This window comes from Oryzias latipes, chromosome 10 (assembly GCF_002234675.1).
Source record: "Oryzias latipes chromosome 10, ASM223467v1".
In the NCBI taxonomy this organism is placed as follows: domain Eukaryota; kingdom Metazoa; phylum Chordata; class Actinopteri; order Beloniformes; family Adrianichthyidae; genus Oryzias; species Oryzias latipes.
The window spans coordinates 18,944,199-18,965,375 of NC_019868.2; the positions used below are offsets into that span (position 1 = coordinate 18,944,199).

General features: G+C 39.7%; 1 protein-coding gene and 1 long non-coding RNA gene across 5 annotated transcripts in view; both read right to left on the reverse strand.

Annotated features, from left to right (window-relative positions):
• Positions 1 to 4,087: 4,087 nt before the first annotated feature.
• On the reverse strand, positions 4,088 to 7,389 carry LOC111948021. 3 transcript variants are annotated; one of them, XR_002874011.1, is made up of 3 exons: positions 6,456 to 7,389; positions 5,595 to 5,680; positions 4,088 to 5,349 (listed from the first exon to the last, which is right to left on the reverse strand). It is a non-coding gene; the product is annotated as an uncharacterized LOC111948021 (long non-coding RNA). The 3 variants fall into 3 exon arrangements; XR_002874009.1 differs by having other exon boundaries at positions 5,590 to 5,680; XR_002874010.1 differs by lacking the exon at positions 6,456 to 7,389 and having other exon boundaries at positions 5,595 to 6,449.
• Positions 7,390 to 8,468: 1,079 nt separating this feature from the next.
• The window catches only part of neurl1b (neuralized E3 ubiquitin protein ligase 1B), a 28,156-nt gene continuing 15,447 nt past the window's right edge, over positions 8,469 to 21,177 (reverse strand). Inside the window, exons 1-6 of one of the 2 annotated variants that reach the window (XM_004073369.4) lie at positions 18,682 to 18,953; positions 15,011 to 15,255; positions 14,584 to 14,917; positions 10,914 to 11,648; positions 10,098 to 10,223; positions 8,469 to 9,755 (exon numbers count right to left, since the gene is read on the reverse strand). In XM_004073369.4, coding sequence (XP_004073417.1) covers positions 9,508 to 9,755; positions 10,098 to 10,223; positions 10,914 to 11,648; positions 14,584 to 14,917; positions 15,011 to 15,255; positions 18,682 to 18,712 — 1,719 coding nt within the window. In that variant the 5' untranslated portion in view covers positions 18,713 to 18,953 and the 3' untranslated portion in view covers positions 8,469 to 9,507. Of the gene's footprint in view, positions 9,756 to 10,097; positions 10,224 to 10,913; positions 11,649 to 14,583; positions 14,918 to 15,010; positions 15,256 to 18,681; positions 18,954 to 21,177 lie in introns of those variants that run through there. The other variant, XM_020706673.2, reaches the window with a different exon arrangement.

The following is a 21,177-nucleotide window of genomic DNA, read 5'->3' on the forward strand; positions in this document are numbered from 1 at the left end:
AGAAAAATATAGGAAATAAAACAAAAACTATATACATATACATATACAACATAAGAGAAAAAAGAATAATTCCTTCAAAAATCTTTGGGGTTTAATAAATTTTAAATCTTTCAAAAATTAAATTAGTTGGATTGCTTTTTTGTTTTGCAGATGTTTGATAATGGTACAGTACTGATTGATTTCACTCAGAAACTGCTGGAATTTAGGTTTGGAGTTTGACCGTTTGGCTTTATGGATATGGAATTTTGCCAATAATAAAAACAATTGTGTAATGAAGATACAATCTTTGTCTACTTTGACATTAAGGTAACCCAGAATAATGTCTTTATCTAAAAATGTAACAGTTAGTTTAGTTATATTTCCAATATAGTTTCCCACTTCAATCCAAAACATATTAGTATGTCTGCAGTCCACAAACAGATTATAAATAGTTTCCTCCTGAGTTCCACAGAATGAACAAAACAGGTCCATGTCCACAACAAATCTACTCAAAGTTTTGGTAGGATATATACAATGCAATATTTTGAAGGACACCTCTTTTATTTTGTTATTTAGACAGTATTTATTACTAATAGTCCAAGCATAAGCCCATTTTATGTCCACAAATTTGGATTCCCAGTAAAACCTCCCAGCAGGTAAGGTTGTGGTCTGTAAAAGATTTCTTATTTGTTTATTGGAAACTGAATTAACACACATATCCACATTGTCCAAAAAAATTGTCTGGGTTCTTAATTGACTTATGTTATAAATCCCTTTAAACAGTTGAAGTAGACTGGTTGGAATGGCATCTAACACTATTGCATATTCTCTGGGTGGAACAGGAATACCGAATTTTAAAAGAAATTCTTCATTCGTCAGAAGATGTCCATGAGAATTGAAAAGTTGTCTGATTAAAACAATATCATTATCATACCATCTAGGAAAAAAAGTGATTTATTCTAGTATTGTACATTACTGTTATTCCAAATAAAACAAGTTGTTGGAGAAAAATTATGTTTATAAAGGAGTTTCCAGGCCAGCAGGGCTTCATTGTAAAAGTTTGAAAGTTTTGTGGGTAATTTTTCATTTTTACAATTACATTTTAGCAAGAATTGAATGCCTCCCATTGTGTCAAATATATATTTGGGAAATGCATTCCAGATATTGTCTTCCCCTTTCAATAAATTACTTAACCACTTTATTTTAAAAGAGTTGTTTAAAGTTTCAAAGGTTAATACATCCATGCCCCAATGTTTTCTGCTGTTACACAAATATTTTTCCTTAAGTAATGACATTTTTTCCTCCAAAATCAAATAATGTTTTGTTTAATAGGTTACAGATGTGTTTTGGCATTTCTAAAGACAGAGACACATAGACAGATCTAGAGATTCCTTCAGCTTCAGATAACAGAATTCTACCGTTCAGAGAGAGATTTCTCATTAACCACATGTTATAAGGCGCAGTGGAGTTTAGAAACAAAGGATTTGTATGTTTGTGTCAGTGTGGGGGGGGCTCGAAAATATTCTAATCTTTAGAAAGGGGGGCCCTGCAGAAAAAGTTTGGGAACCACTGCTCTAAGGCATCAGGGATGACTGTAGTTTTTGTTCTGCGGCTGAGAATGTCATTTAACACCCTCCAAGACTTTTTTTTTTTTTCGATCTCCAGATGCAACCTTCAGTTGTGTAGTAAAATGATTTTGTTTGCAATAAGTAAAAATTTAAGAAACATAAAGATTACCATAGTCATTAAAGTAAACTCAAGTCAAATTTCTCTCTCCCGAGGAGTGCAATTCATTCAATACCCTTAACAAACATTAGTCATTCATTACTGCGACGTTTACTCACCAGATTATTATTGAGGTTGGAATAGAAGAACAGTACCTCATTTGTGGGCAATTTTTAGAAATAGTTCAGCCTCTTTCGAGTCTCTGAAAGTCTTTTCAGGTCCGTTGATTGTGAAGGACAGTGTTGCTGGATAAGCCATCTGGAAGCGTATATTCCTCTCGATGAGGTGCGCGCACACGGAGTTGAACGCTCTTCTGGCGATACGAACGCTTTGTGGAATGTCGGGAACGATCTGCAGGTATGAATCCTCATACACTATTTTCCCCCGTCGTTTTGCCTCTGTCAGAAACAATTATTTCATTTAAGGGAACCTGAACGAATGACACTTTGTTCATACATATAGCACTTTACAACTCCTTGAAGGTGCGAAAAGGGCTTTGCGATAAAATAAAGAGAAAATACATTGATTCTGTAGACAAGGCCTGAGGTCACCATCACGCCCCTCCTTAAAAAAAAAAAAACAGATCTAGCAAACACATTTAAGTAAAATCCACATCTACTTTAAGATAATGCAAAAGTTATATAAAAGTTTCAGCAGTTTCAATAAAAGTGTTCAGCGTAAACATAAACAAGATTATAAGCTAAATGGTAATAAAATGATTATCGGCCTTCAACACACACACATACATTCATACATACATACATACATAAAATGCTGGTCTATCCCTCCTGCACCTCTCCCGATCTGTATTTTTATTTATTTTTTAAATGTATTTTGGACTTAAACACTGTCCACATAACCTAACCTGACAGAATCAAATTTAAAAGGATTTATGCTAAAGGAACAAGCAAAAACGGGAATAGAAAAGCATGAAACCTAAAAAAACGTTAACCTTAATGTTTACACAGCCCTTAGGTGGATGGTTTCAAGGTGGGTTCCTAACAACAAATCAACGAACCAGCACATTTTGTCAGTGATCAACTCGACAAGAAAAACTTAATTCCTCAGAGATTTTATCTGACAGGACCTAAAAGGGATAAAAGAAACTTCAACATCAGTCACCAGGTAATGTTTACACAGCCCTTAGGTGGATACCTTCCGTTTCAAGGTGGGTTCCTAACAACAAATCAACGAACCAACACATTTTGTCACTGATCAACTCCACATCAGTCACCAGGTAAGTTTGGAGGATGTTGGGGCTTTATTTTTACATTATCCAGCAGTTCTGTGCAGCTGCGCAATTAACTCACGTTATCGTTTTGTTTCATTGTTTTGGTAACACATATTTAGTGCGTTCTGCATTTTTCGGTTTATTACAGCATAAAAACTGCTGTTTATCTGTTATAGACAGTCAGGTAGTCTGAGTTTTACAACGAGTGTGTCAGGAAATAAAGGTTCTCATCTATAAATGACAAACAAAATAAATGTACTAATTTTAAAATTATGAACATACAAAATAATACAAAAAGAAGTGTATTAAAGGCTTATATTTCCACTTATTCTCAAATTAGTGTTCACATTTTATTATTTATAAATAGGTACATTTATTTCTCATTTATATTTTGCAGTTTTAGTTTACATAATGATGATGTTTTGCACAGTTCCATCTCAGCCGACAGTTTCTTCTGCTCTCAAAAAGTATTAAAAAGTGTTGGAGTAATAAAAAAAAACAGTGTCTGCATAATGAAATATGACCTTATGCAAATATACAATCAAACAATAAATCTCTCATAAATATATAAAAAGATCATGAAATTGTGAAAAACCTGCACACAGATTTTAAACGAGCCAATATATTATTATTCTGCTATAGATATTTTATTGGCTTTATCATTGATTATTGTACAATAATAATTCTTGTTTTTTATCTGCAGAAGAAACTTCTGTCACCACATCTACTGTTGAAAGGGAAACATTTGACTGTTTTTCTTTTAACTGTTTGCTTTTATTGTAGCTCTGTATCTTATGTTCCAGAGGCTCCAAGAGAGGCGTGTATGGAAGAGGAACAGACTGGATCCAAAATTCGCCCAAACTTAAATCCAGTTGATCCAGCTGAATGACCAACCACACTCTCTGATCCAGTAAGAATGGATTTGGTGCAAAGAGGTCCTTTTCAGACCGATAAAGACTTTCCAAACAGGTTGGCAGTGGATTTTGTTGTGGAGAATGCTGTCACCTTGTGGATGAAATGTGCAAAAGCTGCAGGGTTGTTTTTTACACAATCACTTACAGCCACTCAAGAGATTGAATTATTTGAATTATCGGTTTTCTTTCGTCTTAATCACAAATGTAACTTTACCAAAAAGGTTGTATTTCTTTTCTGTTTTGGGCGAATAAATTGGCTCGTCCGCACTTACATTTAAGCTCAACTCTTGAGATTTTTCAAAGGTCAAATGTAGAGAAAGTCTTATTTATGAACAAATCTGCTACTAAGTGGATCCCTTTAGAGCCCCATTGTTTAAATGTATCATGTGATAGTAATTTATAAGCTTGATTGTTGGTCAACGGCATTTGTACTGAACAAAAATTCCATTTAAAATGTTTTCTTATATGGGACCAAATTTTTAGGGACTGAGATACAACTGGGTTCTGGCATTTAAATTTAGAAAGATCTGATGTACAATATAGCAGTGACTTTGCTGTGTTTGGGAAGAAAGCTCGATTTTCCAACCGTTCCCAGTCAGGTCTGGTTTTTCCGTCCCAGAAGGACATACATCAAATATTACATGACCAATAATACAGACTAAACCTAGGCAGTCCTAATCCTCCCAGGAATTTTGGTCTTTGCAAAAAAACTTTTTTAATTCTGGGTGTTTTTTTATTCCAAATAAATGATGAGACAAGAGAATCGATTTTTTTTTAAAAAACTTTTAATGAATTATAATAGGGATGCATTGGAAAAGGAATAAATATTTTGGCAATACGTTCATTCTAACTATATTTACACGACCAGCTAATGAGATGGGTACATTACCTAGACGCTTAAATTGTTTGTCTGTTTGTTGGTAAAGATTCAGAAAATTTTGTTTAAAAAGTCCAGATATATCTTTGTTATGTTATGTCACAGAGTTTAGTATTAAAAACCTCCATAGATTTAAATCTGTGTGGGTTCTGAGGTGTCTGACATGACATGGCACAATGATAGAATAGCTAATTCTGATCCTTGAGTTAAAATGTATGTGTTTATGGTAAAGGAGCAACCATAAACTTGGGAACTTTTGATTTGCTCCTCAACCTTATTAGGAAGTCAGACTCCAGACAGAGGATTTAAATAAAGGCCTCCCCATTCTACTTCAGGCTTTCCCCAGGACAACAGATTGGAGCACAAGATGGAAGATCTTACCATTATTCACGAAAGAAATTTAGACGGGACAACTTTTACCCCTTCATTTTTTTCTGCAGATCTTAAGGACCTCCAAGGTTTTGGTTCACCTGAACCTGGCTCAGGGAAGAGGTGTTTTTGCCTCTGTGGAGGACAATACCTGTGCTGTGAAGGCATCAATAGAAACCTAACCAGTTTCCAAGATGAAAAGATGATAGAAGATGTCACATCTTCAACTGAAGGCACTCCAACAGCAGACAAACCTGCGAAGATTGACAAAGGCGTGCAGACAGAAAGTGAGGAAAAATTCACTTTGAAGACAAAAAACCAGAGACCACTTTCAATAAACCATAACATGCAACCCAACCAGGTAATGTATTGTTTTTTTTTTTACTTTTCAAGCAATTTTGATTCATTATTCTTTAATGAATAATTAATGCAATTACACATGAAATTTCCCTAACATCTTTTACAGATGGAAATCTATGGGGAACATGCGATACCTTACAGTCATGTTGGAGTCATTTATATCGGCAGTTCTTCTGATGAGGACGACGATGACATGAAGGAAGATGGCGCTGATGTGGACCGGACCTCCCCCCCAGAATGACATGTTATTTTCGTTACTTTTCAAGCCACATATAAGCTCTTTATAAAAGTAATAGCAATCATTAATTGTAATCAATATATATGTAACCAACGTAGTTCGACACGTGTGCATCGCATAAGAAAATGTAGAAAAATATTATATCATCATCTTTGAGTTGTCTTTACATTTTAAGAAAAGTTTTAATCTCTATTTTTGATATATCTGGTAAGTGGCTCCTTATATCACTTAGCTAAATGTGACACGAGTGTACTTCATAGATATTCTTCAAGGTAAAATGTCTATATTTGTGAGTAATTACACTATCAAGAACTATTGCTTCTGAAATTTGTTTGATGTATCTGTGGTACTTGGAGTCGTACATTCGTTTTTAATTTGATTTAATCTGACACTGCATATTTTCAAGAAATGTATCCTTGATTATGATTATACTGTATTACAATAAAAAATCTGTGACCTAGATCGGTTTGAGTTCACCTGGGTTTTTTGTGTGTTCGGACTCATTGTCTGCATCCTGTTATTATTTAATAGCGTTCACAATTTTACATTCTTTTAAGAATCTGAACGAAAGAATGTTACCTAAAAGATCATTTTATATTAAAATCCATAAAATCATTCTTGCTGCATCAGATGCAAATTCTATTAAAGATGGTAATTCCTGTTGGTTTTTTTTTTTCTCTTCAATAAAATTTAGAACACTGATTACGCAAATGACAGTGTTTAGTAAAAGCAACAAGCCCACATATGACCGGGAAAACTCACCGTTTTGTAACAAAGCCATGTAAACACGTGAAGCTTGTAAACATTAAATCTCAAGGTTACAAAAGTCCTGAAAATCTGTGTCCGAATTCCCTCCCTAATCGATAACTATAACGGCATACAGTGCTGCACAATTTAGTGTTTATAGTTTTTAAAAGCAATTAAATGCGTGCGTGGTAGACCGGATAGCTTCTGATTTCCGGTTCCTGCAGCTTGACAAGAAAAACAGAATGGTGCAATACTGCCACCACCTGGTGTGGAGGTATTGCACCAACTGCTCCTGTCTTAAAACTGATTTTCCAAAAAGCGAGCTGAGACACAACTTTTTATTTTTTGAAAGCAAAAACAAACAACAAAAAAAGAAAGCAATAAATAAATAAAAGGTATTTAATAATAATCTAAAGTCTTACAGTTGCAACAGGTTTTTTTTTTTAAAAAAAGAAAGACATAAAACATAATCAAAAGTCCCAGCTAAAAAGAAAAAGTCGCTGTAAAGTTTACTTACCTTGACTCATGCCTTGCTGGAGTGAAAAATGGTTGAAAGAAAAAAAAAACAACAAGGAAAAAAACATATCAACTCCATTGTTTTATTGAGTTTCACAGGCAAGTCAAGTAACACAAGCAACAGTGAAAAGACAAAAGCATTTTTTTTTACAAAAGAAACAACAATATTTCACACACTCAAAGCGTCACAGGAACAGGCTGGACTGCGAATAGTAGTCGCAAACTCCACAGCGCGAGGGGTATGAAAATAAATTTTAAAAAAAATTGATACCCCCCCCCCCCCTCCCTCTCCACCCCCTGGTGGTCTTGGGGTGTAAGGAAAATGAAGAGAGGATGGAAAGAGAAAAAAAAATAAAGTATTGTCTCGTGGGGTCACTTATGCCCGTTAAAACAGCGGAGGGAATGGGTTTCGTGCTGGCCACCGAGAAATGCATCGTGGGGTCACTTATGCCCTGTAACACAGCGGAGAGGATGGAAAGAGAAAAAAAAATAAAGTATTGTCTCGTGGGGTCACTTATGCCCGTTTAAACAGCGGAGGGAATGGGTTTCGTGCTGGCCACCGAGAAATGCATCGTGGGGTCACTTATGCCCTGTAACACAGCGGAGAGGATGGAAAGAGAAAAAAAAAATAAAGTATTGTCTCGTGGGGTCACTTATGCCCGTTAAAACAGCGGAGGGAATGGGTTTCGTGCTGGCCACCGAGAAATGCATCGTGGGGTCACTTATGCCCTGTAACACAGCGGAGAGGATGGAAAGAGAAAAAAAAAAATAAAGTATTGTCTCGTGGGGTCACTTATGCCCGTTTAAACAGCGGAGGGAATGGGTTTCGTGCTGGCCACCGAGAAATGCATCGTGGGGTCACTTATGCCCTGTAACACAGCGGAGAGGATGGAAAGAGAAAAAAAAATAAAGTATTGTCTCGTGGGGTCACTTATGCCCGTTTAAACAGCGGAGGGAATGGGTTTCGTGCTGGCCACCGAGAAATGCATCGTGGGGTCACTTATGCCCTGTAACACAGCGGAGAGGATGGAAAGAGAAAAAAAAATAAAGTATTGTCTCGTGGGGTCACTTATGCCCGTTTAAACAGCGGAGGGAATGGGTTTCGTGCTGGCCACCGAGAAATGCATCGTGGGGTCACTTATGCCCTGTAACACAGCGGAGAGGATGGAAAGAGAAAAAAAAAATAAAGTATTGTCTCGTGGGGTCACTTATGCCCGTTAAAACAGCGGAGGGAATGGGTTTCGTGCTGGCCACCGAGAAATGCATCGTGGGGTCACTTATGCCCTGTAACACAGCGGAGAGGATGGAAAGAGAAAAAAAAAATAAAGTATTGTCTCGTGGGGTCACTTATGCCCGTTTAAACAGCGGAGGGAATGGGTTTCGTGCTGGCCACCGAGAAATGCATCGTGGGGTCACTTATGCCCTGTAACACAGCGGAGAGGATGGAAAGAGAAAAAATAAATAAAGTATTGTCTCGTGGGGTCACTTATGCCCGTTAAAACAGCGGAGGGAATGGGTTTCGTGCTGGCCACCGAGAAATGCATCGTGGGGTCACTTATGCCCTGTAACACAGCGGAAGGAGTTACATTTTTTGCAGGGGGGTCATGCAGACCCCAAAGCACATGCCAACCTAAGCGAGCGGAAGGGTTATACGGGAAGTTTCGTATTAACACTGTAGTTTGTTTTTACTGTCTTGCCGTTTATTTGAATTTGGATCGTAATTTCTTTTTACCTTAACAAATTATGTGCCTTAATAGTAAAAAGAAAAAGATGATATCTCCTGATTTAAAAAAAAAGTGCATTTCCCAAACCTTTGCTGATTTATTTAAAACTTGTAAGAATGGCTGTAATACAATTAATAAAGAAAAGTACGTTTTTTTAAGACTTATCCACAATGTCTGATTTGTTTTTTACTGTTCATCTGCACACAGATTCATTCATATCATGTTTATTATTCTCTTTCGGTGCAAAGCCAACCTGGCATTTCACAAATCAAACATCCTTCTTCATAAACAGCATGGACACCCCTTCGAACAGCTGCAACCTCCCTTTTTTTTTTTTTTACTCAAATACAGGCTTCAATCCATCTTTGCGATTTAGAATCCTGATTGCTTTGTCATCGGGAGCTTTCAGTTGGGAACAATGGAAAATATGGCTAGGATTGTTAGCATATTTATTTGGACAAACGCTGTTACAAAAGTCTAAGGCACTAGAAGTCACAGCACATGCTCTGCTGAAGAGCATTACAAATGTAGGACAATGAAAATACAAAGAAACAGAAGGTCTTTCCGCTCAAACAAAGGTATTACGTTAAAAATACAAAAGGAAAAATGTGTTTTTGTCTTTATTTTTCACCCGTGCACAGCCGCTTACTGGGGATATGAAAATGATTCCCAGTCTGGTCTGTTTCTATTGATTACATTTGCCCACACAGCGTGGAAGAGAAGCAGCACAGTCCTGGCATCTCTGGTCGGAGTCGAAACCCATCTTCTGCAAAGCCTGAGGAGAAAATAAAAGGTCGGAAGCCATCCAGACCTAAACCTCGGTGCCATCACGGCCGGTACGTCTTTATCACGTCTTTGATGGGCCTCCTGCATATTGGGCAGCACACGTTGATCTGTCTCTTCAGCTTCAGGCCGCAGTCGTTGCACAGACACATGTGTCCACAGGTGTAGATAACAGTGTCCACCTCCTGGTCGAAGCAGATTGTGCATTCTCCGTTTTTCCCAGCAGGGGGCAGCTTCTGAGCAGTGAGGGGAGGAGAGGTGGGAGGACTGAGGGGAGAGCTGGGAGCTGTCACTGAAGAGGAGGCGGGAAAGAGATGGGAAGAAAGGTGGGTTATCATACTCAGGCTTTAAAAGACTAAATCACAGCTGATTCTGGAATATTTTTGATTTATAATCCCGTTTTGCATAGTGGGTGGTGTTAGACTTAAATAAAAAATTCTAGCTTTATATGCTTTACCATGCATCTTTCAAAAAAATCATCTTAATTCCAGTCTGAATATCACAAAAAATGAATAACACACGACAAAAAGTCTATTTCAAATGTATCTTTGGATATTTGGAATTGAATCCAACCAAAAGCCTCTAAACCCCACTGTGGTGGCGTTGCAAACAGCGGCAGCATTTGATAACTTACCCAGAGAGGATTCTGACGCAGAGGAGGATCTGTTGACACTGAACGCCGGGTCTGAGTCACTGTCATCTGGGCTGCTGCTCTGAGAAATGGTGGGGGATGTGGAAGGAGGGCTGGACTGCAGCGTTCCTGTTTCACAAGAGCATGTCAATTATCGGCATAGCGCTTTCGGATTTTTTACCGCTACACCGAGATTGCTTTCATCTGGCAGAGTCAGGTGTTTTTTTAGTCTAAAATGTAACTGAACCTGAACATAGGAATTGTGTATCAGCACATGAAGATACTAGTCAAAGAAGATGCAGAGTGATTGCAGTTTCTGGCACATCTATTTAATACAACATATGGGAGCTAATCCTCTTCTTTGTCTGGATAAGAACCTGGTTTAAGTTTGTTTTGATGTTACTTTGTGTATCTTTGGGTGTTATTGCACTGCTGCCTAAATTTGTGGAAGAAAAAGCGTGCAGGTGTCAGAGTACAGGTGGTTTTTGGTTGACGGAGGGTCCCACAGTTTGAGATAACACATTTATGGTGTTATTTTTCAATATCTTCATGCAGTAGTGGCCACCCTGGATTTTGTGCTGGAAAGGATCATCAGCATCTTCATTAAATGGGAACATGAAGCCAAAAGCCTGTTTTGTCTTAACAAAATACTGGAATTGTTCTTTGTCTCTACCATTTTCCAGTTTCTATTCCCACAATAGATACGAATTGCAAAAAGTGATTCTATTTAACTACAGAATAACATAAATTGGATTGAAGTAAAGTTTTGCGGTTTTGAAATCCTCGAAAAGCGATATCTTTTTAAAAGTGCAGACTTACCGAGTATCCTGAGTCTGTTGACAGCTCCATGCAGGGTGAAAAAGGCCCACAGGACTTGAGAGGAGTCCACACAGAGCAGCCTGCCACGCCCCACTCCATTCACCCCATGATGCACCTCTCCACTGGACAGTAGGCTGAAACTGAGGACATCTCCTGAACACGGGATGGGGAAGCCTCTGTGCATCACCCAATACTCCTTCCGGTCCAAAAGAACCTCCGGGTCGGCTGGTAGATCCGCGGCATGCAGACCGGCCGGGTCGCATGATGTAAGGCCAAAAGACAGAGCCCCAAAGTACGGTAAGCCCAGGTGACCAACCTCCACGTATAGAGTCTCGCCTATATGAAGCGGCCGGTCACTAAACACCAGAGTCCGACTGCTGTCCAGGAAATGGATGCAGGCAGCTGAGCGGTCCGCAGAGAGAATCACATCGGAGCCACGGGTGGGGTGAAAGTGCAAATCATTGTCCAGCAGGGGTGGCGAGCTCCGGAGCAGCCTCGGTAATGCGGTGGAGACGGACGAGGATGTGGAGGAGGCAGAGGGGGAGGAGGAGCAGCAGGGGATGATCTGCGAGTAGCTGTTAAGCTGCAGGTTGGCCATCTTGGCGGCGGCAGCCTGGTTGTTTTCCAGCTGGTTGTTGTTGTAATTGGCCGAGTCGTGGCTGCTTTGGGGCACGTAGGCACTCAGGCGGGCCGAACTCAGGCAGCTGGACCCCACGCTCTCAGCAAATTTGATGTCTGGGATGTAAAACAAGTACATGAGAGGGAATTCATGAATTTCTTCCCAATTCCTCCTATTTAAGAAGTCACAGAAACAGTTGCAAGGAAGAATGGCAAATCATTTTAGGGTTGTTTGAGATTATTGAAAGCATAAATTTATTCATTCATCTTTTAATCTGTTTTTCCCTTTCGGGGTCACGGGGCTGCCGGAGCCTATCCCGGCCACTTGTGGGTGAAGTAAAAGCATAAAATGAACACAAAATTCACTTTAAGCAATTTTAAAAGCTATATGTCCTTTAGAAATGGAATTGTTTTAAAACCTTTTTTTTAACTTAAATATTTCAGATCATCAATCAAATGATTCATTCCAAAGATATAATGAAGGTAAATTCCAAAGGCATCTGTTAATCTGTCCTCACCTGGACAGGTCTATTAGGAAAAGGTCATTATATAACGAGAGCTTGTGTTCAGTCCTCAGCCCTGATGAGTCAAAAGCAATACTTCATGTGCTGCTTGACATAGTGAATTATTCCAAAACATGAAAAACAGAAGCAAAAAAATAGGTGATTCAGTCTTGAAAGGAAAATAATTTGTCCCCAAATTGGCAAATGAGCCAAAAAAAAGAGATCCGGAGATACCAATGAGCTGTGAGTACTTGTCAGAACTCTGTCTCCCCCTCTGATCACCGGCGAGAGTTCTAGCCACACTACATCTCCCAGCAACCCCAGCGCACAGTTCCTGGATGCCGAACAGCTGACTCTCATTCACTCAATCAACCTCAGACACCTAACCAGTGAAGCTCAGTGTGAAGTATTGTTTGTGCCACTTTCCCTTCACTGCTGAGTGTTATATCTGGACCTGATGTTCTGTCTCCTGACCCTGTTTCTGACTCTGCTTGCCTGCCCCGACCTTCGCCTAGATCCTGACTACCCTGTCTCTTGGATGCTCTCATGTTGACACCTGCCTGCCTCACCCTGATTTAGCTTGGAACCAGCCGTCCTCCTGTTCCTGCGACAGTACAGCAATAGGCAGGTGAAAATATAGAGAAATTATTTAATGTAAAAATACTTTGCCGTCTCCTCCTCTGCTGTAAGTTGTAGGTGTCAGACATGAAGACGATTTTTGTATCTGAATATCACTTTAACCCTTCAATAGCCTGCTCAACTAAACAGTAGAGCACCTTCAGAAAACATATTATTACAAACATTGATTGGCAATAAGCAGCAGGAAACACAAGTGTTAATTGATTTTGTCTTGGCTAGTTAGTTAAAGGGTTAAAGAGCGGCAGCCAGAAAATTGTTGGACACTTTTTAATTACACTTCTTGGAAAAGTGCTTAACAAAAACAATTATTTTGGCTTATTTTTCTGATTTGTTCTCTGGAACACACCTTTAAAATCCTAATGCACAGCCGTCACATCATGCCAGAGTTTCTGTAGTTTCAACGGCTTATCAAAATAAGTCTGTCCGCTACTAGTCCTCCGTTGACTTCTAGTACATTCCTCTTCCACTATTTCGAGTTATCCTGGAGCAGCTGAGTGCACCGACCCCTCACTAAAGCTCCTGGGATCTCTGCTGTCTTAACCAAACAAGGCCATGGCTGCTGCCAGACGGAGGATAAACATCCCAGTGAGTATGAACGGAAAACGCAAAGAAGGTGATGGAAAGGAAGGCAGGAAAAAGGGGGACCGTTTCCAAAGCAAGGCCTAAAGCAGAACAAGCAGGTTCCTTTCTGTTTACCTCATTTGTCTCATTTGAGGAGATTACTTTTTTGGGGCTTTGGACCAACAGGTATTAGTTTTGATAAACAAATTATTGATTAGTGAGCCTTCACAGAACATGCAACAAACGTTGATCTGTGCTGCTAAAGAGATTTGCTGTAAACGTTTCAGTTAAGCTGTGAATATGAAGGTTTGTCAAAGTTGTGGTCTGAACACACTGTCATGTATACAACTGAATTAAATATATCAATAAAATCTTCCAAAGTCCTTTACCTCATGGAATCAACTAAATATATTTTAAATAAGAATTGGCTACTAACAAAAAGATCAAAACTTATGAATGTATACACATTTCTATGCTTGCATAGGGATCCAGTCTGTTTAGGCCAGTTAGAAACCACTAACTGGCCAAACACACTGGTTAACTTTTAGAGCTCCTGTGTTTAAAGTGATTATGTGACGTAAAGAAAAGCAGCTTTAAGCCATCACATAACACTTTACATTAGTAATGTGTTGCATTTTGGCACTAAGCTGATAAATAAAGCGGCTTTTCTCTGCTGAATCCCATTAATCGAGTAACTGGTTATTTAGGCGTCGCCGATGACATATAAACAGGGTTAAAGGGTTAACAACTTTTAACATGCTAACTAGTTAGCAGAATAATTTAAAATGTTTTGTTGGCATAAAATCTGTGTCTTGACCACGCCCCTAACTTTCATTCCCAAATTTGACACAAACAAGGAATGTTGCAGTTCCACCTTTAACCACTGGAGGCAGGTTACAGAAAGTAGCAAATCCCTATTGATTCCCATGTTAAACTGTCTGATTTTACTCCAAAAACAGTCTTGTTCCATGATATTTTTGTGTAATTTGCTTATAAATTGCTTGTGACATTTTCTAATCATTGGCTGTATTCACTTTATTAGAACTCACATTTGCATAGTTTTTTTTTTGTCAGGTGGGCGGGCCCAGCAGAGCTTCAAACTTTGTTCTGCCCAAATGGCATTTTTATAATATTGGGTTTGGGTGGAGAAAATTCAAATTAACATGCCAGACCCACTCAAAGTCATCATTTTTGCTTTGCAGCGTCCCATGGGGGATGTCAGAGATTACATAGTTCTAGGGTTGGAACTTAAACGTGTAACGTCTCAAGCATAAACTCTTCAGACTTAAGAACCTTCCACAAAAGGTATAGATTGTTAAAAAAAACGAATCCGACAATACATTTTGTACCTAGTAATATGACCTCCTGGGTGATGCCGTAGATATCTATGATGGCCCAGAGTGGACAGCCAATGCTGAGCCCACAGTGGAAGAGGATGGGCTCTCCATCATTGATGTTATAAAAAACACGCCCATGGCGATCAGCCCAGAAAGACAGAACATTGTCCTTCACAGCCAGTCTCTCGGGCAGAGCCTTTGCCCAGTAACCAGGGCGTGTGACCAGGTCAGGGCAGGCATATTTAGGAATGTCAGCAGCCACCAAGTCATTGGGATCCAGACTGGTAAAGCCAAAGCGAAGGGCTCCACTCCAGCCATTGTGTACGCCGGTCAAGCGCAGACGTACCTGGATTTGAGGGGGAAAAAGTCTAGAATTAGCGTTAATTCTTGTTTCTTTTACTCTTCCAGACATTTTTGGTAGTCAAGAAAGAAAGTAAACCTTTTCGTAAAGGTGGATGGGCCGATGGCTGAAAGTGATGCCATTGCAGAAGCTGTTCTTGCGAGTGGCGCGGCGAAGCTGCCCATCGAGCCTGATGTTCTTGCCTTTGGCACGCGGGTGAAAGCGAAGGGGCTCCAAGTTGGCACCGACCGGAAGAGCAGACGTTCTTCTCTCTACACCGGCCACACTGTTGGGAAGGGTGTAGTACTGCCTTGTGGCCACCAGACGGGGTTGAAGAGTCGCATCTAGAAGAGGGAAGAAACATCAGGTTAAAGCGAGGAGAAAAGAAAAGGCCGTTAATGATTCCTCTAAGCTGGAGAGGAAATGGCATGTGAACTGCAGGCCCCCGCTGGGATGTGACTCAAGCAGGATCAAAACTGCTGCGTTTGTGACACCAGCTGTTGGAAAAACAACATAATCAGGACTCCACTAGTTGTTGGCAGTGCGCTTATGGCAGCTAGCTCACAGTCTTTTACTTTTCCTCTGCCATTATAGATTTGACGCCTCTATGATCTTTAAAAAAGAAGCACTTTAAATAGCCTCTATAAGCCAGAAACTCACATTTGTCATGTAAAATAACTAAACGTGCTAAATAAGCCTTCATGCATACACAGACAAAACACCATGTGCATACATCACAAGAGAAAAAAAAACATCTGGCTTCAGGTCGATGCAAATATTTGCACCACTGGACAAGGGAGAACGTATACAAAACAGGGAAAGAAACTCAGCCTTAACTTGACAACAGACACAAGGGTCCATTATATTTATGGATGGTACACACCCTTGCCTACAGTATAAACAAGACCCAAATGGCCTCTTTGATTCCCCAAGTCTTCAGAGGAGGGGAATGAATCACACAGTACCTTGCATATAAAAGACCTAATCTTTGAAATAATCTCTGCAAGAGAATCCAGTGTCCTCCTTTGGCTAAAAGAGGCCCCGGTTTAACAGCATGAAGCAAATAAATGCTTAGTGTAAGGGAAATTCACATCATTCTGAAATTCCTTTCAGGTTTTTTCATGCTTATGGTATAGACCTACTGAAATTTAAAGTTGGAGGACGGTAGATTTGCTGCCTTTGTTCCCCTGCAGGGCTCCAGTGATTACACTTGTGTTTAGAAATCTATGCAATCTGGTGTAAAGACAATAACTCAGCGAAATGTTTCATAGTACATTTCCTAAAACAGACATTATCACTGATTATATTCTAAACTATGAAGCCGAGGCAAGAACATCTGTAACATCTCAAGTGATTCTGCGGGCACCTCATCCTTTTCGTTCTTTGGGAATTCGGTATTTGAGATGTGCTTTGGGTAAACACGCACAAAAAAAACAACATGCTGGGATTGAGCTTAAAGGGGTCAGGCTCAAATGCCTCGCTGGCTGAGTGACATACTGGGAATCTGCAGTTAAATCACCTCCAGTGTAGCCTGATATAGACACTCGTTTGCCGTTTTTAGATGAACGACACAGCTTTTACAGCTCACACTGCCCATGACAGATTCTTATCCAGTTTTTTTTTTTTTTGGTTTCAAAGAACATTTTTAAAAAATCCAATCATGTAAGTCTTTAAAAGTTTCACTTTCCTTTTTTCTACATTTATTTTGCCTTCTGTACAGTTGCAAGGGCACATTACTCCCAAAAGTGGTGATTAAAAAAGGCCCATGAAATGGAATAATGTCTTCCAATGCCTCTCCCAACCCTTTACTTCTGAATCTGAGTCACAGGAGCATAATACATCACAGATATTTTTCAACATCAATAGCAGCCCGGATAGCTTAAGGGAGAGATCAGCTGCTCCGTTTAAAGACGAGGCACTGACTGCCATGGGTACAATAATAAACAAGCACTGACAAGACAATGACAATGAAAATGCTGTTTAAAATAAATGTTTAAAATGTCTGTGGCTTTTCAGATGGAAAACAAACAGAGATTTTGTTAAGATAATGCAATATCTTTTGCCCCAGCTTCTTCCAGACTGTGTGGCACCTGAATGGTGCCACCTCACTTCTTCCATTCCTCGTTTTGTAATGGCAACTGGAGGACGATATTCCAGATTCTGGTATTCCAATATGAATTACAGTAAATTGTTTGCTGAACACATCCTTTTTACTTCATATAAGGCCACTGTTAGTTTGGTGGTGCCAAACTAACAGTGGGACAATACTGTTATTTATAAAGTTACACCAATGACCTATGTCCTTTTTCATGATCTGTCCTTATAACTGTTGTTTCAACCTATTTAAAATGAAAAAATATGTTTTTTGCTTCAAAAAAGTGTCATGTTTTGTCTGTATGATCCAACTTAACTAACTTGAGCTGTTTTGGTTAACAAAGAGGACAATCCATTCAATAAAGATTCAAACATAAAACATTATGCAATTAAATTTTACTTAATAACCCATGAATCAAATTCCCTTTGAAATATCTCTTAAATTTCCTTTAGGCAAAAGAAAGATCATTTATTTTGTTGTGTAAAAAAAAATGTAGTTTATAGTTTTGAATGGAAAAGGTTAAGGAAAATCCTTGTTTAATTGTATTGAAACAAAATATATTGGTAGCTCTGAACATTACCAAAGTATTCTAGCAAAATGCTTCTTTCTACAGGATAGTAGGGCATGGGGGTTCCCCAAAATCTACATTTCAATCATTTTAAGAATTTCTTTGATTTAGGAAATTCTGGATCATCACTTCTAGTTTGTTACTTTTTGTAGCAAAACAAAGCTTAAAACCCAAAGTTCATTTATTCCCTAGGACTAAATTAATAAAAGAAAAATCGGTGGAAATCATTAAGAGGAAAATAAAATCTAAGTTATGAAGCAGATATTGGCTGTGATGGTGAACAAATTAAGCTCAATCACTCTGAACACAGTATATTGATTACTTCAAATATTTAAAGTAAAAACTATTTAAATTGTCAAAATATGGTCACAATGTTTACCCCAAACTTAATTTTCTACTTTTGATAGAAAACCCCATGTCTAGGTGTAAACCAAAAACCTCCAATACTTAAAGATCAGTCTTAAGAAAATGTAGAAACCACATCTTTCCACAGCTAAAGCCGGTGGGCGTGCAAGTGTGACAAATATTATTCAAAGATGAACTGATGATGAAGTAATGGGCTCTGTGTGACATGACAAAGTGGTTCCGACTGAGGTATTCTGAAAACTCATAACCAGAAAGATCAGGGCTGACAAATCAAACACAATTCCAGAATGACAAATCCCACATATTAGGAGAGTTTTTATGTTTTCACCGAAAGGTTATATGTCTAGTGTGTAATTTAAAGTTCTAGTTTGGGATTTGTCTTCAAACTGGTTAATGTTGTGTATAAATGAGCAAAAAGAGGCCAGATCTTAGCAGGAGAAAGGCTAAATGAAAGAGGAGCATCAACAAATCCTTTGCTGAGGTTCTGATGTTTATTTTGGCTTTTTTTTTATTCTAGGAAACCAAACGATTATTTAAAAGGGTTTCTCGGATGCATATCGATAATGATGAATGAAAAAAAGTGGATGTGTGTGGAGCAGCTTTCCTGGGAATCACGCGTCGCTCTTGCGTGATGATGGGGAGCGCGTCCCCGCACGCTGAGCCACAACCGAACCATCAATGCCGGTTGGAGCTATAAGCAAAATGACAATAATAGTATAAAAAACCGAATGCAAGTCTCACCAATTAGTGGCTTAGGTGTCGTATTCCCCATTATATCCGGGAATTTCTCGCACAGGCTGAAAACTTAAATGCAGGATGATCCCTCTGCGCATCCATGTATCCAGGCTTCCGCGTGCCTGCCTCCGTCCCTACGCGCGCTTCCAGGTCTCCGTGCAGCTCCAAGCTGGAGCATGGACGCGCTCCTCTTAATGTCAAGCCGCTGCGACAGGCAGACACTTCCAACTGGCGCGCAGCAGCCCCCTCCTTTCTGCACTATCTGCTCCCTCTGCTCGACTTTAAAGACGCAGTAAGCAGAGACCCCCCCCCCCCCCTAAGAAAATATCACGCAGCCTCTAAATAATTTAATCACCTCCAAATTGACTTAACTAATCCTTATTACTTTGAGACTAATACAGCCTGGAAGTCAAAACATTTGAATATAAAAGTTATTTGTTGCAAAATTCCGTGGATGTGATCATCCCTAACCCAATCAGACCCTCTTGAACAAAACGAGAGCCCTCCTATGATAAAAGTCAAAGCACCATATGAGGAAATCCCCCTCCCCACCATCCTCCGCTCCCCCACAGGCCCAGAGTTCTGGGCTTCTCTCAAGCTGCTTCCTGTCTTCTGGACCACACCACCCCTCTAAGGAGCCATGCATGCACAGCCTGCAGGGCCTGCAGGAATGACAGCATCAGTGGGGCTGCAGGTCTCCCACAATAAAGGACCACAAGAGGGCTTGAGGTGCTATAAACAGCAGCTGAGCATGGAAGACATGCAAACAAAGAAGTGAAAAAATGTATGCAAACATTTCCTATTGATGCCAGTGGAATAAGGGGGATGAAAGGCGACATTAGCATAAATCTGGGAAGTTCATGTGCATGCAGGGAAAGTGCAAATGAGTGTTGGAGCTCAAAAACATCTATGATTCCTAATCGTACAGGGAAAGCCAATGGGTTGAGGGCATAATACTAAAATAAAATGGACTACAAAAGCATTTGTTCCTGCATCCTTACTGCGGTTTGTTTTAGCAGGATACGGCGGCTCCCTGCATGAGCTGTAGATGAATGGTGTTTGGGGTGAAGCAATGCAGAGTGAAAATTCCTCTCCACACAAACACACTCACAACCTTGTCCTGCTCTAAGAAAAAAAAGAAGAGCTGCAGTAGCAACGGGGGATTAACACGGGAAGTGAATGTGAGGCTGCGATGATGTCTGCAATCAAGCCTTCCGTGTAAATACAGGAGAGCTGCAGCACCAAGCGTCGCTTCTCGCTGCGCTTGGTGCTGCCTGAGCAGAGATTATCGGGTGTTAATAAAAGTATGATGATTGCAGAGCTCGTTTTATTCTCACAATGAGGATTTTATCTCTGGTCCTGCCTGATGTCTGCCCATCTAGTTAACACCTCTGAAATGCTTTTAGAAAGCGTGGTGTGCTATAACATTGTTTATTTTGGTTTCAATAAGTTTAAAGTGATCTAAATCCCTTTCTTTGTTGAAAATTTGATGCCCAAAAAACCCGTACCAGTAAATTGAAAGTCAAATATGTTGAAACTGGCCAGTTTGATCATTTTCACAGTCAGACATTAAATTCTGATAACGGTGGTGCTTTTGTTTTATTCCTCCCAAGCTTAAATGTATTGCCTCTAAACCATGCATCATTTTTTTCCTACTTCAGTATGTTTTATTTTATTTAGCAAAACACGAACACCTGGTTCCACGGAAAATTAAACTGTTTACTTGTAAATGAACCCTGATGCGTTTAGCAGCAGTTCAGAAGTCATGCGATCTAGTGGACCAACAATAGACATTTACATGCAGAAGTTACTTCAGGCTTATTTCAGAACAAAAATTTCAATGCAGTTGCCTCAGAAATGAAACAGATTAGTAGGGGTGTCTGCGACAGAATGGTAACCTGTCCAGGGTGACCCTGCCTTCGTCCACAAGTGGCCGGGATAGGCTCCGGCAGCCCCGTTACCCCGAAAGGGACAAAACGGTATAAGATGACTGAATGAATAGTAGGGTTGTAGGAAAAAATTGATTCTGCCAAAAATCGCAATGTTTCATTTGGCGATATTTGTATCGACTTAAAATACCGTAAGGACAATATATAATTATTCATGGGCGTCTTTCAGCATCTGACTCTTGTTTTCCACTTAAACACACGACCGCTAGTTGGCAGCACAAGACACTGAGCCACTTTGAGCAGCTCTACACCGCACAAAACAACTACAAGATCTCAGAGAGAAGCAGTTTTTTTATGTGGCATGTACTACTTAGTTTTTACTTGGGATAGGTACCGAACCGAAACCAATGTTGCTGCCAGTGACATAGAAAAACGCGGATTGCGGTGCTTTGTAACAGGCTCAGATAAGAACGAGTTAAGCAGCGCCGCTGCACAGTGGCTAAAGCACGGAGCATCAGCCAAAAGGTTGTCGGCAAAGCGGGTCAAAGTTCTGCGGAACCTCACAGCAATAGATTCTAGTTTAGCGACCTGATGGATTAGAGTGATGTGTACA